The 18678-nt window shown below is 40.7% G+C and overlaps 1 protein-coding gene across 1 annotated transcript in view; it reads right to left on the reverse strand.

The window, feature by feature from the left end:
• The window catches only part of ttc17 (tetratricopeptide repeat domain 17), a 25865-nt gene continuing 7187 nt past the window's right edge, over positions 1-18678 (reverse strand). Inside the window, exons 9-25 of the mRNA XM_004066933.4 lie at positions 16624-16784; positions 14815-14927; positions 14204-14356; positions 11130-11245; positions 9958-10114; positions 9798-9869; positions 8848-9072; positions 6707-6926; positions 5018-5137; positions 4620-4915; positions 4377-4530; positions 3895-4015; positions 3639-3798; positions 3222-3305; positions 2096-2215; positions 1858-2001; positions 1-904 (exon numbers count right to left, since the gene is read on the reverse strand). Coding sequence (XP_004066981.1) covers positions 773-904; positions 1858-2001; positions 2096-2215; positions 3222-3305; positions 3639-3798; positions 3895-4015; positions 4377-4530; positions 4620-4915; positions 5018-5137; positions 6707-6926; positions 8848-9072; positions 9798-9869; positions 9958-10114; positions 11130-11245; positions 14204-14356; positions 14815-14927; positions 16624-16784 — 2548 coding nt within the window. The 3' untranslated portion in view covers positions 1-772. The remainder of the gene's footprint in view (positions 905-1857; positions 2002-2095; positions 2216-3221; positions 3306-3638; positions 3799-3894; positions 4016-4376; positions 4531-4619; positions 4916-5017; positions 5138-6706; positions 6927-8847; positions 9073-9797; positions 9870-9957; positions 10115-11129; positions 11246-14203; positions 14357-14814; positions 14928-16623; positions 16785-18678) is intronic.

Consider the following 18678-nt stretch of genomic DNA (forward strand, 5'->3'; position numbering starts at 1 on the left):
TCCTTAATACTGCACATTTATTACAGATTGTTCTTTGTTATAAGTCAAGATTTATGATCCCTTTTCTGCCCGATGATTTTCATCAACCAAGAAGCAAATGCAATAGCATCGTTTTTTATAACCATTTGTGTTTTTAAATGAGATTTTTAGCAACGATCAGATGTTAAGTCTGACATAAATAGGAATGATAGGAAAAATAAAAGTGCAAAAACGGAGGATTTCCATCCACTTTCGGAAGCACAAACAGCGACATCGTTTCATTTCAAACTCGTTCCATACCAGTTCAGATTAAAAAAAAATCCTCCATTTTGTTTCAAATAAAATAAATTATTTTCCTTTTTAAGGTAAATTGCTTTTAAAGTAATGGCCATGTTTTTCTTTTCTTTTCATACCATCTCCTTATGTTTTTAAAAGTAAAACAAAGCATTAATTCCAATTAACATGTTCAAACGATAGCCGTTAGCTGAACCTTCACTTTTTAAACCCGATTTTCCATAATTTCAAATAATTCTAGCAAAAGCAGAAGAACTTGATCAATTGATGGACGGCAAAAGCAGGTCTTGCACTTGTGGGGAAAAATTATCTTCAGTTTCACTTTAGGAAACTTAAAACCTCATTTTTGGAGATGGCGCTCAACATGAAAAGAAAAACAAAGTTTTGGTTTAAATTGCCAGCTCAGGAAATTGAAAGGTTTTTGCATTCATGTGTATTTTTGCTGCGGATCATCAGACAGTGTGGTGGTTCTGAGCACGGCTGTGATGCTCTGCAGGCCTCAGGGCTGACGCCGCTCCCTCTTGGTGAGCAGGTAACACTGAATGGTCCTCAGTCGATCCTTGGCAGGAGCAAACTCGGGCTGCAGCTTCAAAGTCGACTCGTACCAGTGCATGGCTTTCTCAAACTCCTCCTGTAAAAATGACAAAAGACGTTTCTCTTTACTGATGGTTGAATCCTTCCACTTTGAATTTGCCCTTGGAAAAGACCCAGTGCAATGAAAAATGGTATTTTTTTGTGTTAACATTTTCTTGTAGCATTTTTCTGATGATGGAGTACTTTTATAAAGACAATTACGTTAAAATGTGCATTTCTGAGTATTACTTCATTCAGGATCAGATTTGTTCCATAGCGGAACACAAGCTCCCTGCTCAAGGACGTGCATATCACATCAACAAATCACTCACCGCAAAAACAGATTAAAGATCATAACGGCAATTTAAAAAAACAAAACAAATAATTACAAACAAATTACATTTTAAAAATCAAAACAAAATTCCAGAAACCAAAACACAATTACAACAAAATCAAGCAAAAATAAAAATGAAATGTTTTAAGAAACAAAAGCAATTTTCAGAAAAAGAAATTTGAAAAACAAAACACAATTAGAAACTGGAAAGAGTAGGTTCTATGGACTTCACTGATTGGATGACGAGGTTCCTTTTTGGTTTGGATCAGATCCAAAATCACTTCATGCCTAAGACCTTTCTGTCAAAATGATGGACAAACGTCATTATCCAATCAGCCATGTCCCATAGTACCTACCTTTTCCAGTCTCTTCTTGTGTTCTGCTTTTGTCTTCTGAAACAATTCCGTTTCATTTGTTTGGAATTATTTTTTGGTTTTCTGGAATTTTGTTTGCATTTTTTGAAATGTGAAGTTATTTTTTTATTATTCGTTTTGCTACTTCAGAAACTATGTACTAAAAAATGACAGGTTTCTATTGTTATTTTGACAAAATAACAATAATGCACAATAATAAATAGCCTAATCATAGTAGAAGACCACTGGGAACATTTGAAAAATGGACCAAAAGATGATTGGAGTGAGTCTTTAAACTGAAACAAAAAGCAAAGTTTTCATCACCATTGCAATGTAGACATTAGCAAGAGTGAAGTGGTTCACAACAAAATGCGGGGCGATCTCCACTGCCATTCGAGCGACGGTTAGTGCGTCCTCCCATAGGCGAGCATTTTGAAAGACGTTGGCCAGACTGATCAGTGGAACATCCTGAAAACACAAAAATACACGTTTTTCATCCTATAAATAGACACACAGGTTAATTTTTGCATAAAACATCTAATATAAAAGATGCCCAATTTGCCTTCATGTGATGGGGGGCATGGTTGAGGGCCTGGCGCAGACAGTCGATGGCTTTCTTGCCTTGACCTTTCACCCTCCAGTACAGTGCAGCCATGCTGGATAACACCCAAGATGTCTGGTTCTGTTGAGAGGAGGACGAGGAGAAAACCCCTCTTTAAAGGAGCGGCCTACTTTGTACTAAATACGTTAGTGTTACCAAAATGTGCAGTGCGTTTCAAATTACTATGAAAATTGTAATGTGTCAGTGTCATAAAAATCCATTATTTGTTTTTCAGTGACATCAGTCTCAGACACCTGTGATCATTCTCAATTAGAGGAAAAAACCACTAATTACTACATTATTAAGCAGACCAACATTCATTATTTCCTTCAAGCTTACAATGCGTACTTTCAAGTTTAAAGGGCCAAGATCATGCTAGTTAATTTTTTTGAAGTGCTCAGTGTATTAGAATGTTCATTCTTAAAAAAGAAAAGAAACCCCAAAGTGGTTTTTTCATCCATTCACCCATTTCTGAGCCTTCCTCTAAAAACCTGCTCTCTGAGCACCAGCCCCTCCCAACCCACGAAAACGACCGGGTTCTAAGACTGTGACGTAGAAAAGTGAAGAACAGCCCGTTCCAGGAAGTGTCTGCACTGCCAGCTCCGCCCCCAGGCTAACACACACACTTTCTCCGTGTCCACATCCATCTTTGCTAAAGTTTGGATGTTGTTTGTTTTTGTGGGCGAATCGCAGAGATGCCGAGGCCGACTCTAGGATGACGTCATGAAATAGGTGACACCCACAAGCAGAGAAAGGCGGAGCCTCAGAGATCGAGTCGTCTTACTTCCTGGTTAGAAAAGAGCTCAGGAAAATAACTCATTCATCATTCATCTTCTAAACCGTTTGTTCCCTTTCGGGGTCACGGGGCTGCTGGAAAATAACTGTTGTTCTTTACTGTATCAAAGATAATATATTATCATAAACATGGATATTGATCACTAAAAAAGGCTTAGAAATAGCATGACATAGGCCCTTTAACACCATTTTCAAAATGTCTTTTTTCAAATGTACATCTTCTATTAATCAGATTTACAATCTGGGTTTTCATTCACCTTAAGCTGATCCTGATTTGACCTCACTGTCTTACCTTTTCCAGTACTTTGGCAATGCGGGTTCCCACTTGCTCAAAGGATTGGGGGGAGAATTTATCTTTGCCAAGATTCTGCAGCACCTTCAAGTAAATACAAGAAACAACTAAAGTAAGACCATCAGAAGGTTCTCCAGGATTTCCACACAGAACATTTGATCTCTGCAAGATGTTCCTAGATTGAGCCACTAGATGTCACTACTTTTCCAAAATTCAGTTAGAAATGAAGACTGGTACTTTCATGCGCAACTGGAAAGGCATTTGAATAATACATCTTTCTAGGGTATTTTAGCTTTGATGTTATTCTGTTTCTTTTTTTTTTTTACTTCTGTTTCTAAAACTGTGTTTAAGGCCTGCAGCTGACTGCAGTCTTGCTGCATGTTCATTTGTGTGGCTTTGGCTCCTTGCTCTGCACACCTCACGCAGCTGGCTCTCCCCAGTGTAGTGGATGGCGGCGCGGTTGGCGACTCCTGCCAGGTGGTCGAGGGTGTGCATGCTGGCTGCTAGGTTGGCATTGCATAAAGGTTCTACTGCTGGCTCCTGGAGCGGTGTGGCAAAGTCGATGTGCTCTGTGATGCTGGAGAGGCAGAATAGTGAAAGGTATCAAAATATGAAAAAAAGGCAGATTGTTGGTATGCTAGATATCCATTTTTTGCCTAAATGTTTGCCTTACTCAATATTCTTAGCAGAAACAGCCAACCAAGTGCTGGCAACAGTGGTGAGGTCCACCCTCCTTGTCCGCTGACACTCCTCTGGTCCTGGCCAGCCAAGGCTGGTGTAGTCCTTCCAGCGACCTGGCAGAAAACACAAAAACACATCGCTTACATTTGGTCTTTTTCAAGAGAGTGAGGTTTAGTACTACCTTTTTTGGAGAATAAGTTCCTTTTTTGCATAGTTTGGCCAGGGGTGCGACTTATACTCAGGTGCGACTTATATAGAATTTTAAAAACACAAATAGGCTAATGCAGAAAAAGAAGCGCCTCTTAGTTTTGGACAAGCGTTGAGCAGCAACTTTGACACGTGTCATTTGACATGATAACTGCGTTGTTCAGAAGCATTGCACTTTTCCCCCAAAAGCACGACTTATCTCTCATTTCGGTTTCTTTTTTTGGCTGCTGTGACTTATACCCCGGATCGACAAAATGCATCTTCTACCTGAGGGTCCAGGAGATGGGATAGTTGGACCGCTGATTTCTAAAACAGAATGCCCTCCCGGCAGAGACTCCCTGAAGGAGATTTCATCCGAGATTGCAGCACTGTCCGCCTCCTCCATCTTTGCTTTTTTAACCCTTTTCACCTGGAAGGTGATCTAAAACAATTTAAAAAAAAAAGAAAAACACATGCCGTTCAGCCGTAATCACATTTTAATCACGCCTCAAAGAGAAGTGAAACCTTTACCCATTCTGCTCCGTCATCATCCTCACAGTTTCCAAAACAGGGCCCGTTTCCGACGCGGGCACCCATCACGCGGTCGTTCTTCAGTACCCGGATGCCTCGCAGGTCCCCTCGTTTGCCCCCAACGTCCAGCGCTCCCTCGAATGCTCCCATCAGGTCTTCATTCAGCTGCCACTCCTCCTCTTTCTCCGCTCCTTCATCTCCAAAGGAAGAAGCGGCTCCTGAAGTGGATGGAGTTCCCTGCTGCTGCTGGTACTGCCCGGCTGCTTCGCCAGAGCCGTTACTGTCCACGATGACCTCTGCAGAAGGAGGGAGGCAGAAAGAGAACGCCATTTTAAACACGTTGCTTCTGTTCATTTTGGAGGACAAACTCAGAGAAAACGATGGAATCCTAGTCTTACTCTTAAAGAGCAGTGTGTCCTCAATGGCAGTGATGGCAGGAGCTCCCCTCTTCTCCTCGCTGCTCTCCCATTCCTCCAGCTGAATGCCGAGGTCCTCCTGAGCCAGGCAGGCGCCATCCTCTGAATCATTGAAAAAGGGCCAAAATACTACATTTATATCCCAACTAAAATCAATATCAAACTTTGAAACGTTATTTTCGACCCAGATGTCCTAACATCACAATCATATCACACATGCAGGCAGATTCTCCTCTTAAAGCCGGGGATTCTTGCTGCAACCTTTAGTTTCCCAGAGTGGAGGATAGCTCTGTCTACATTTAGGGAGTTTGTTTTTTCCTGCAGCTTAATTCATTAGACAGAGAAATTGCAGCACTTCAAAGAACTGTATTCCTCCACTCCCACTCATGCTGTTGGATTCTCCGCACAACCTCCAGTGAAACGATTCTAAGCTCACACTGTTGGTCTAACAACAGGTCGGTCTGATAGAACTGTAGACTATTAACATGGAAGACATTTAGAGCACTTCAGGGATTTGATTTTAGATGAGCAAATCATTAAATGGGTTTTTTGATACAACTTAGGCAGTTTTTTGAAATGACGTTTCATGTGGTTAAATAAAGAAGAATCTTGTTTTAACGATTAAGAAAGAAAATAGACATAAATCTAGCTTTAAATGTGCAAAAATGAAGTTAAAATATGTATTTATTGATGTAACTAAGTACCATCAGCATAAAATGATGCAAACTTCTCCCCTTTTTAAAGATAATGTATTAATTTTCTAACATATTAAGTGAGGAGTCATGTTGATTTATGGAAATGAACCTTGCTGTAAGTTAGTGGGAGCTTTCTGTGTAAAGTACACCCACTAGTGGTTCCTTTGAGTGGATCAGATGATCTTATGTACGTCTGAAATTATATTTGGAGTAAAGTCACAGACGGCTAGAAATTAGTCTGATCAATTCCTGATTTTAAAAGGCATCAGTAGCAGAGGACAGCACGTCTTATTGTTCGCACGGAATGTGATTTGAGCGTCAAGTTTGGATGTTAAGTCCATGTACGGATGCGATCAGAGGTCCTGCAGTGGGTTTTGAGCATTGCACTGCGTCACAATGTTTTCAGAGTTCAAATATTGGGAACTTTGGCAAAAAAGTCGCATTGATTCTACCAATCAGGGACTTGGCTTTGACTCGTGATGTGTTGATGATGTCATCAGTGGGTGGAGTTTAAAACCAACATGGAGGAGAATCTGACATTGTTCATATTTGCATCAATACAATAATAACATTTATTCTTATTTTTTCCCTCTTTGGACTACAGCTGGACAGCAGGTCGTCAAACGGGGTCATTGAAAGCGCCGTCGCTCAGACGCAGCTTCTGTAGTAGATGGTGAAGCTCACCGTACTGGGAGAACCTCTGAATGACCTCATGACCCCAGACATAAACGTGACGTCTCAACATCGTCCGTGTCGTCCACGCACGAGACAAATGGGTTTCCATGTAGCTATGAGGCTAAAAACTTTTGACAGAAGCTCCTCCCACACCCATTTTTGCCCAGGAGCGAATTCGCCGTGCGTCTAAACGGCGACGCAGACATGAATTCACAGATACAAATCGCATCTGTTGTGACCGCAAGAGCCCATAAACAGGAAGGTTTCCACCAACAAGCCTGAATGTGCTGGAGTCACTTACGAGAACAGGGCTCTCTGTGTGAAAGGTTGTAGAGGGACGGATAGAACTGCAGACATCGCAGCAAAGGCAAGGCGGTGCGACACTGCTGGCAGCCGGCGAAGGAAGAGAAGGCCGAGGAAGAGGTGAGGGTCGTCTCCAGGACGCGTCGGAACAGAGCCAGAGCACCTGTGGCGTTGTTCTGAGCCAAGTGCACGCTCACCAGGCCCAGCAAGGTGTGGGGCTGGCAGGGAAAACAACAGCATGGAATGAAATGCAGTATGTGGACGTTGATTCAAAGCAGATTTAAACTTTATACTTAGCCATGAGAAAAACCAAGAGTTTTATCTGTAGGTTTAATAACCAACAGCTCAAATGAAATTAAAAACACTCAACTTCAGTGTCGCAGCCAAACGTTTATCTGTGTGAGCTGATAAAAGAACTCAAAGAAAGATAATGTTGAGGTTTTAAAGTAATCATAACAATATGACATTTCTGCCGTACAGGGTTGAAATTTGGAATGTCCCGATCCGACCACGTCATCGGAAAAAAGTTCACGTCTCTTCAGACTCAGTCGAATGATTCATCCCAATAACCAATCAGATACTTATCTTTTTGTGATCAGCGCTAAGCTGTTTGTTACAGATAAATCCTCCACTTTACGTCTGCCTGTCATGAACGGAACATGACATGTTGTTGCCGTAAAGCGCAGCAGAATACGGTACTAGTTAGTTTGAGCAGGAAGCACAGAAAAACTGTTTGGTTAAGTCAGCCAGATGTTCACAGATTGCGCCTCAGGTCTCAATTGTTCTTCCAACAAATGTTTAAATGTGCTTCTATTGGTTTGTCTTAACACAAACAAGGACCTACAGAGGAATTTCAAAATAAAATAGACCAGGTTTTTGTTTCATTTCAATGAGAACGGCTGTCTCTGGCAGAGGGACCGTCTACAAAGGGCACACTTTGGGAAAAGTCCTTTAAAAGAAAACAACAACTCTCAAAAACAACCAAAACGAATAAATGGATAAATTGAAAACTCACCAGCTTTACTGAAGCTACAGTCACCAAACTCTCTCACAAGACTAATCATTATCCACTTTTACTGGTTAAGAGTTAACTATTTTTTTCTAGTTGAGAGTTATAATACCGTACTTCGTTTGATTGTTCAAGCTACCAGAAGGTAAGCTCACAAATGATTAACGGTTAACAAAACAAATTTAGATCCGTTCATTCATTCTTTATCTTTCTTAATGTGTTCCAAAAGTATCAGATGGGGACTCGCTTTCAGCAGATACTCAAAATCATGACCCAAAAACCTGATTGGTACATGACTACATGCAATGTTTAGATCTTTGGTTGAATACTTTAGCTTATACCATGGTCCGGGTGAATACTCGATTCTGATTGGCTGCTGGGTGTGCATTAAAACCTCATAACCGCACGGTAAAAAAAGAAGTTCCGGTCAACTATCTTAAATGCTTTGTATCACTGCGCCGGCTTCTTTAAAACAACCTTTTGCTTCATCATCTGGACAAAAACAAGCGGTAAGAGGTGAACTTTCTCACTGAACTGATGCTTTATTCAACCCATCGGAAAGATCAGCATATATATATCGCCGAATCTTGACTGCAGCGGTGGTGCGGCGCGACGCGGACTATATGTTAACATATAGTTCGCTTTTTGTGAAAAAAACGATCCAAATTGGAAAAAAAACAAGAATTAAGGACTAAAACCTGGTTGATATGTATTGCTTTTGTAACTGACCATGGTATAAGCGGGTTAATGGCCTTCGAAGTATGCGTTATTACTTTTTAACGCACTTTGCAGAAGCAACTGTCCTGCGTGCGTTAAAAAGTAATAAAGCAAACTTCGTCGGCCATTAACCCTTACTTGATACATAATGGTTTCAAACTATGTAAATAAGGAAAAACGACATTATTTTACTTTGATTTGACTGTTTGCATGTCTAAAAGACTTCATCACATTCCAAAATAGTTCAGTTCAATCCATTAAAAGTGCCTCCCACAACCCTGGTTGTCTACAGATTTACAAAATGAACTTGGTTGGTTGGTGGTTTGATCGCTGACTTTGGAGATGAATTCAGTTTGTGGCATAATCTTTTTGTTCTGCTCCTTGAGCTGCGATCATACAGCAGGCGCTTTTACCTCAGAGGCATTGAGAACCGAAGCGCGCTCCAGGAGTGTTTGTGCGTGGTTGGTAAGGCCGTAGTGCAGCAGCAGGTTGGCGGCGTTGGAGAGGGGCAGGTGGTGATGTGAAGGCGGAGCTGAGCTCAAGACTTGGCGCAGGCACTGCAGCGCACGGCTGCTGTTGCCTTTGGCCCGCCAAAATAAAGCTGCCTCGTTGCGGATCTGCCAGAGGGGAACAGTGGCCTAAAGCCAAACAAACGTCCGTTAGCTGGTTAGAGCAGTTTAGTGATTTGGACCATAACAAATACGAAATAACAAATGACAGAGTTCATACTTAAAGACCCACCCAAATGAAAATCCTGTTTTTGATGTTTTAACATGTTCTTGGGGCATTTTTTTGTTTTTGTTTTTTTTGATGAGTGAGGACACGCACACACATGCACACACACGCACACACACCCACACACACACAAAAATGAAGCCAAAAATTGCATTTCTGAGTATTTCTCTATTCTCATCTGGACCAGAAGCTCCCTGCTCCGCTTCATTCTGATGCATCATCCACTTGCAGACGAACAGATCCATGAACGTCTTTGTTTTCCTCGTCTGAGCTGGAATCTGGATCAAACTGTACGGTTCCAATACTGTTCACCATTCTGATAATGTTAGTTGGGGGCATGAAGGACTGAAAACAGATGGATGATGGGAAGTGGCGGGCCAGGGCTTACTATGCAACGGTCCCGCTCACAACTCAGAGGTGAATTTCTAACTCCACTCTGCAGAAAACATGTCTTAGAAAACGACACAAACTTTCTAAATTTGAGCTAAAAATGGCCTAATCATAATTAAAAGAGCACTGAAAATACTTTGACAATAGATCTAAAGATGATCGGAGAGGGGCTTTAAAGCTCAAAATAGGTTAGGTGCCACATATCAAACACAAAATATTAGAAGAAAAGTGTATTTACGTGTTTCATTGCTTCTGCTATGATGGTACCAATCTTGTCCAGAGTCTGCCCGCCGCCTCGTGACCGAAGTATCTTCAAACACAAACAGAAATGTTTCCCAAAGAAAACAGACACAGCTGGAACAAATATTGTCCTGAACACTTAATGAAGAGACGTGTACCTCAGTAGCGAAGGAATCTGGCAGCTCCTTCTCCTCCAAGGACCAGTCTAAAGATGCGGGCAGCAGGGCTGGATACGGTTGAGGGAACGGGCCGCAATCCGGCAGAGCCACCGTCTCCGGTGGATCGCTGCTCCCATGAAGGAGAGTTTCCAGGGAGCTGAGAAGACAGCGGAGACATGTCAATTTTCAATACAGCCTACCGTTTTGGATGGAAGGAAAACAAAAATCCCGCCGTAAATACAGCAATATTTTAGGGTTAGAAGTATGTTTACATTCAAATTCTAGCTTTCCTCTCTATCATATTTTATTCTGACGCTCACTGAAGATACTGCAGCCAAACCAGACGTTTGAAATCATGTGTTATGTAATCTCGGTGAGCAGGCATTCGAATTCAGTATATGTGCATCAAAAATTTGGATTTCAGACTCAGCCGTGAGAGCAACATTAAGAACTCAACATTTTCAAAGTAATAACTTGGATAAAAACTCAAACTCATGGGACCTTGACTTTTCTAGAGGTCTGTGTGTTTGTTATTCAGCCGCTGTTTGATCATCAAAATTGACATCCGAGTTTCACTATGCGAGTAGCAGTCAAGTTGACACTAACCATGATTTTCCCAGGTGGTGTCCTGTTTCACTGTTTTCTATATTTCCCTGATCTTTCTCCTGGTTTTCTGCTCTCTGAAGCTAAAACCAAGTCATCGCTTCATTCTAAACCTAATCTAATCTGTTTGGTAGCAGTGGATCACTCAATTATTTTAGTTTTTATTCCGTGTCCTGATGGGTTTTTACCTATTCCTTCAAATACTTTTTTCAGTAGGATCCAAATCATGCCGGAGCTGCAGTTTGCGGCCATGTTGGACACTTGGAATGCAGGAAATAAAAGCTGATGGTGAGTAAAACACTTGTGACTTGGCTGGAGTTTTGTATTACTGCTCTTGAAGAAACTACTGCACAATGAAAATGCTACATTGTTTCTGAAGAAATGAATAAATAAAAGAATGTGACCATGACAGAGAAGACCAAACTAAGGTTTAGGCTCAAATTCAAAGACCTTTTCTTTTACCTACGTTACAGTGATTTCTTTTTGGGTTGCTCTGTTTTCCAGAATGAATGTAAAGCCTGATGCTCGAACAGACAGGAACTCTGCTTTGACGGTGTGAGGCTACAGACCTGAGGCCCTGTGTTTCAGGAGGAAGGTAAAACGTGGGCAGCAGGTGGGCGGGGGGCACATGTGGGCATTCGTGTGAGCAGTGAGCCCTCTCCGGCCACAAAACCCTTTGAATGTCCTACAGTCAAAACACACAGACAGTTCGCAGCATCTCATTAAGGAATCAGAAAAATGAGCTGCTGCTGCTGGGAACTCATCTAGAAAAAAGATTCAAAAGAAAGACATTTAAAAAGTGTAATATTTCATTCAATTCCAATTCATGTTTATTTATACAGCGCCTTAATATGATCGTAGTCAAACAAGGCGGCGGATGAGAAAACATTAAAAGCAACAACTAAAATAAGAACCAATCAGAGCACAGGAGGAGAGTCTCATGCTGCATCAAAAGCCTGACTAGAAAAACAGACGTTTTCAAAAAGTAAACAGTAAGGATGGCTGCCGAACACTCAGTATATAAGAAATATTAGAAATGTATCAAAACAAGTTCTGCTTTCCATAAATTAAGTCTTAAAAAGACACAAAAAAAATCCTGAATGTTAAAACATACTATTACAATTGAAATGGATACATCGTCATTTTCTTAGTTGTAACTTATGGAAGCATATCCCATTCAGTAACAAAAACGATGAATGGCTGATCTTTTACGTGTAAAAAACAAGAAAAAAGAAAATACCGTATTTTCCGGACTATAAGTCGCCCTTTTTTTCATAGTTTTGCAAGGGGTGCGACTTATACTCCGCAGCGACTTATATTAGAAATAAATTGAAATAAATACATTGTTAACCCTCCTGTTATGTTCATTTGTGAGGAACAGAGATGATGTTCCTGGGTCAATTTGATGTATGAGGTATGTTAAGTGTTAAGAGGATGTTAAGTGACTCAGAGAATCAGCAAACTTTTTTTTTACAGTAAGATCTTGAAGGCTAACAACATAATATTCTATTTTCCAATGATTTCATAGATTCAGAAATGCAATAAAAATGACAACTGTTTCTACAAATACAGAATGAAAACAGAGTATTAGTTGGCCAATGATGCTTCATGAAAGGAATAAATAAATAAGTATGAGAAAGAATTACTGTGAAATTATGAGATAAACAGTCTGTTATGATTGTGTCATATGAGTTTGTGGAACTTATTACATCATGGTCTCAGATTTTGTCAAATAAATTTCCCGTCAAAATGCGACTTATAGTCCAGTGCGACTTATCTGTGCTTTTCTCTACTTCATAATGCATTTTTGGGCTGGTGCAACTTATACTCCGGAGCGACTTATAGTCCAGAAAATACGGTAATTCAGGTGCTTTTTGTTCTTATCCTTTTTCGTGCTTTTATTTTTTAAGTTTTTAAGAAGTTTAAAAGCAAAGAACTAAAAAAACAGGCTGGGCACTAAAATCATCCGCTCATGGAAACCATAACCTGAAATTAAAAGTTCATGAGCTCAGAGCTACAATGTGTCCGTGTCATCGACATGATCTGATGATGTGTTTGTCACATCGCCAGTCTGCTTTGTTCTTCTTACTTACTTTTCCCACAAACATTACCGACATAAACGTTGGAGAAGCATCGGTTATATTGGTCAGCATGAACTTTTTCGTTTTGTTTGAAGTGATGCAGAGTTACAGTCAGTTTTTGGATCAATTGGATCCATATGAAGAACGCGATCAATAAAGAACACGAAACACCCCCAGACAAACAATAGCAATTTCCCCAGTAACTCACTATAAAAGAATCTCAAAAACATCACATGTACTTATTTTGGTTCAACAAACTCCACAGAAATCACTGATATCATTACTGTTTCTGGGTGAACGAGCGTCTGTTGTAGACGCGTCCTTTTCTCCTGGCTTTAGGCCTACAACTGTTCATGAAAATAAAAAGTCATATAAATAGTAGAGCTAAAACGTGTAATCAAAAAATGACACACAAAAAAAAATCTCTTAAAAAATGAAAAATAAAATTTTGAAAAAAAAAGAAATTCTATTAAAAAGATACAAATCTAAAAAAACAAAAAAATGTCTATGAAAATCATTTCAGAAATATCTTGAAAACAGACTGCGAGCCACATAGTTGCAGCGTTTTGGCCCACAGACTTTGCTGCTTTGTGCTCAGTGTTGTCGTCAGGATTGACTCACAAACACAAAGAAACAAACAGTTCCTACTGGTCAATCTGTAATCCCACCCTAACATTTTGTTCTGTGATGTTTGCGGAGGAAGCAGGAAGAACTAAACAGTCTGCTGATATTGTGACAAACAAATCGGACACGGATCATGTGCTTCCATTCCACATATGTGCTAATCGAAATTCTAGAAAAGCCGACAAAACACAATTTCACAGTTACACTGTTCATTTATACAAAAAAATGGCAATGGATGAGATATAATGATTGTTTAAAGTTGATTCACTAAAAGGAACATTTGGATGACGGCACAGCAGCTAAACTATTGAAGAGCCAGACTCCGAGACGTCTGTTCAGCTGTAGATCCAACTATTCCACCCGCCACGCAGCTTTCAATGAGCTGTGAGATGCTGTGGAAAGGCTTGTGGCGCCCGCTCAGGGCAGCCAATTCCTACCAATAAGTGCTTTTTTGTTTTAAAAAGTGTTTCCATTGCAGTTTCGCAAAATATGTCCATTTTGATCCGCCCCAAAAAACACCTCCTCCTTCTTGATAGATGCAAGTTTTTTTTTTGTTTTTTTTTTAAAATTGCGGTGTTTCCATTTAGCAAATTTATGATTGCAAATCCAATTTGCGCAATTTCATAGTTAATGGAAACGCGTGTTATGACACAGATCACATCTATGACACGGACACGTTGTAGCTCATCAACTTTTAATTACAGGTTATCTTCATGAGTGGATAAGGTCAGTGCCCAGCCTGTTTGTAGTTTTTGCTTTTTTTTGTAGTTCTACAAAAGAAACACGAAAAAATGATCACGAAAAAACATGTTTTTTGTTAATTCAATGAAATAGGATTGCATCCAAGCCTCTGGATTGGATAAAATGTAATCCTAATAGAGAGAGTTTGAACTGTTTTTATAATAACTGTTTTTATAATTTGTTTTTTTCTCTCTTGCCTGCGAGTAATCCCGACTGTTGCCCCACAGCGCAGCAGCAGGGTCCTGGTTCCCCGACACGGAGGGATGGAGTGGGGGGCTGTTGGCCGTCTGGTTTGAAGTGCGCTCTGACACGAGCGCCACACTTGGCGCCACAGACACTTCTTCTCCAAACTGAGAATAGAAACAGAAACAAAAGAATAAAAACGGTGGAAGACCAGAGTTTGATTTTCATTTCATCTTCACTCCAGATTCTCACAGTCTTTGGAGTTTTCTGATGCAGAACTTTCCAGCTTCACTCGTTGAAATGACATGAATTTGAACTTTTTAGGAACATTTGATTTAATGTTTCTTGGAAACAGCCAACATGACAATGGTATTAGTAAACAGCAGACCTCCCATACAAGAAGCTCCACAAATTACAGTAGATTTTGAAAAGAATTTTAAATGATGTTGTCTTGTACATTTGGAAAATGATGCTGGTATATTCTGAATTTACCACTCTAACGGTGGTTAAATAACTCAAAAAAGTTGCAAACGAAGGTTCTATTTGGATGATAGCTTTGTGTTTCTCAGAGGAGAACTGCTGAATAACGCGGCTCCCTTCAGCTCTTTCCTTCACAAAAACTCACCTGAACAAAGTGGACGTGTTCGAAGCGGTCGCCTCGGTGATAGCGCACAGGTAGGTCGTGGGGGCAGAACAGGCTGCGCTGCTGCTGACCCATTTCACACATCTGGTGGTTTCCTTTAAAAACAACACACACACACCCTTAGGTGTTGCTACACAACAGCTTGTGTCAGAATTCCCTCACGGCATCGAGCACTATATAGCGTGTTGGCTAGGGTTACACGGTATGAGGAAAACGCTGGCCTGTTCCCACTGTCCAAGATACGCAAAGAGTGACGCCATTCGGCTTAGCAGAGTTTAGGGCTGCACAATGTGAGGAAAACTCGCAATATGAGTGATCACCTCCGATACATGAACAAATATCAAAACAACCAAAAACATCCTTTCCTTTTCACTGCAACAGTTTCATTTAAATAAGTGTCAACAAAACTTAAATTACAAAACAAATGACCAAAACAAATGCATAAACGGATTTAATTGATTCATTAAACCCCTTCTTGCTGCCTTAACATTGTTTTAGCACATTTAAGGTAACCATTTCTGGCAGTTTACTCCGTCTTTAGCGATATGCGTATTGCACAGCTTGATAGCAAAATAACGCACATATGCAATTTCTTTCTTAGCCTGGTGTTTGCCTTCTTTCAGGGTGTCTGAATCTATGTTTCCAAAACCCTGGAAATTCTCTGCAAAAAACGGGACACACACAAAAAAAAAAAACGCTCTAAGTTGGAAATCATTTTGCCTTGGGACGTTTGCTCCTGTTGTTGGGTCTTTCTGCCAACCCTTTTCAGAGAGAGGATCGAATCGCAGCTGCTTGCAGAACTTTTACTTTGTTTGAAAAATATCGATTCAGCAATACATCGCGATGGCTCATTTGGCGATACTTGTATCCATTCAAAATTATTTATTTCTGAGCGTCCACTTCACCCTCTGACCTCTAGTTGGCAGCAGAGCCTCTTTGAGCAGCTCTCTGCACAAACAACAGGAAGACCTCGGCCAGAGGCAGCTTTTTTCGTTCTTATGAGACATGCACTACTTGGTTTTTAATTTGGATGGGTACTGAACTGAAACTATGAGCCATGTTGCTCCCAGCAACATATAAAACCGCAGATTTCTGTGCTTTGTAGCGGAGTCGGATAAGAACGAGTGAAGCGCTGCAGCTGCACAGCGGCTAATAGCATCAACCAAAATGCTACCGGGAAAGCGGGCCAAAGTTCTGTAGAACCTCCAAGCATTGAACTCTAGTTCAGCGACCTGATCGATCAGAGTGAAGTGTCCAACGCTCTGAAATAAGGCCGACATCGTGGCGATCAGCGTTAGTTTACTTCCACGTGAGAAAGCGTGGCCGCAGTGCAGATATGTCAACAAAGCATCTTTGTCACATTAGAGGAACTTTCTTTCACCCTGTCATGCTGCCTCATCATCATTTTCTTGGACAGTTTCTGCAGAGCAGCAGTAATTAGTAATTTGCCTCCGAGTTGTGGGTGGGACTCTTGACGCAGAGCAACCCCCTCCCCCACTTCCCTCTGTTTCCAATCTCTCACGCTAGCCTACAGCCCCTCAACACCCCCGAAGGAAACATAGAAACAAAAAAGGGCGAGAAAGATAGAAGCTACCCAGCCGTGCAGTTTAGATCCAGTTTCCAAATCAAAGACGTACATGGATTTATTTGTCTGTGAAAACGTCAGAATGGAGCGGGGAGACTTCGCCCCGCCCATTTCAGTTTTCACGTCACAACAGACAGCTTTTTTTTCAATCTGAGTCGAGTTTTGTTTGATCAGGTTCGGTCTGTCTACTGTGTACAGAATCTCACCAAGCTGGGCTTCTTTGGCCATTTGCGTCTCATGGATAATGTTGCGTAGGATCTGCTCCTCCTGCAGCAACTTGTGTTTGTCCAGAGACTCCTGCTGGCGGAGGTAGTGGTCGTGTTGTTTTTGGTACTCCTTCAGCTCATTCAGAGTCCTCTGCAGGGACCTGCAACAACAGAAACCCGAAGATGAAGATAGAAAAGGAAATATTACATTTAAAAAAAAAAGAAAAAGGTACTGTAGAGTTTTAGTAAAATCCAGGTTGTTTACTGAAGATGCAAATGAATCAAGACACACCAAGGTAAAGGCCGTGTCTGTGTAAACACAGGTGATTTGAAACAATGTAAAGTCCATATGTTCTATTAAACGACAGCCTTAAGGAGCCTAAAAGGAGACGTTGCAGTATTGGCAGATGGAATAAGGATGTAAAAAAAAAAAACTTAAAATCAATTTCTCTGATCTTGAAGATCAATGGTAGATTTCTAGCTGACAGAATGGATGAGCTTGGAGTTCTGCTGACAGACGTGCAGTAATATGTGCACCAGTATGAAGCACCTCTCAACCATCCTTTACGAATGGCTGAACAGACAAAAAAAAGGGAGGACAAGGGCAAAAGGACATGAAGAAGGACGGATGTTCCTGTTAATGACAGCTGGGTTAAAAGCAGTTGATCACAGGACACCATAATTCACAAATAAATTCATTCAAAATCAGGCATCGTCATTTTTGGGATTGTTTTTTCTTATTTTGTCTCTCATAGTTGACGTATACCTATAAAGAAAATTACAATCCTCTCTCATCTTGTTAAGTGGGAGACTTAGCACATTTGGTGGCTGAATGAACACCGCTTTGCCCCAGTGAATGTGAGTGGAAAACGATCTCCTTTTTTACTTGACATCAGATTCCCTGATGGACAAACACAATGTGAAGCCAAATAACTGAGAAGGCTGTCAGCAGTACAGCTGCACCTCAGGGGTAGCTGGGCGATTCATCGATTAGCCCTTGTGCTTTCCTAGGCACTTTACCATTGGAAGTTGGGTCATCTAGACCCACTAGACAGTGCTCTGAACCTTTTTTCTTCAATGATTTGTGATCTTCACTGGTGTCCATGGATTACATGAAATCTTTCCACCTTTATCCACCTTTGTCATGGTAGGGAGAACACGTCAATGTAAGGGTGGGGTCTTCTAAGATAGAACAAGGGTTAATTAGAATTTGTTTGTTTTAGACGATTTATTTTTTGGGGAAAAAAAGATTTTATTTTCCCAGCTCTCTGCTTTCTTGTGCTTCCGTTGTTCGGAGTAAAGTCAATCCGCCAGGTCGCTCGCTAAGTGCAGATGTGAAAACAGCATCGAGCAAAGAGGAGCTTCTCTTCAAAAAAACAAACACACAAACCAAAAGCCCCCCCCCTGTAACTTCTGCCTCTAGCTTCAGTTTAAGCTGATGAAGCAGCAGAACATGTGAGGATTTTGAACAGGATCCAAAAGAACTGGAGGGTAAACCTGTTGGACTTACAGCAGCAACAGAAAGTTTCCTAAAAAGTGTTGATTTGGAGACATTTATGCTACGATGCTAAATGCTATGCTAAGGAGCTGTTCTGTGTGTCGTCTACATGTCAAGACGGACCGCTTTAAACACAGACTATATTTTCACGGAGCAGACTTTAAGACGTGGCGGATAAAACCAACTAAATTCATTTATAGAACATTTAAACTGTATTTTATAAATATAATAACAGGCACTTTGTATAAATCTTTATTAGTAGACCCTTTGTAACATCACAGAACTGAAAAAAGCTGTCAGAGCGTGGCAAGAATCCAAATTGTCATCTTCTTTTTAGGTTGTTTTTGGTGTGATTTCATGTAAAAATGTATCAACTGGAGGCAGAATTAGGAAAAAAGTCATTTTTCTGTCAATCTGCTCCTCTTCAGTAAATCTGTCCTTGTTTTTCTCATTAGACTTTACAGTTGGATGACATTTACAGACGTGTTCATATCATTATGAGTTATTTTTATGCAATTGAATTTTCTTTACAAAAGTGTTGTAAAAAAGTCATTCTC

This window comes from Oryzias latipes, chromosome 3 (genome assembly GCF_053564925.1).
Source record: "Oryzias latipes strain Hd-rR chromosome 3, Olatipes_Hd-rR_3.1".
Taxonomy (NCBI): Eukaryota; Metazoa; Chordata; class Actinopteri; order Beloniformes; family Adrianichthyidae; genus Oryzias; species Oryzias latipes.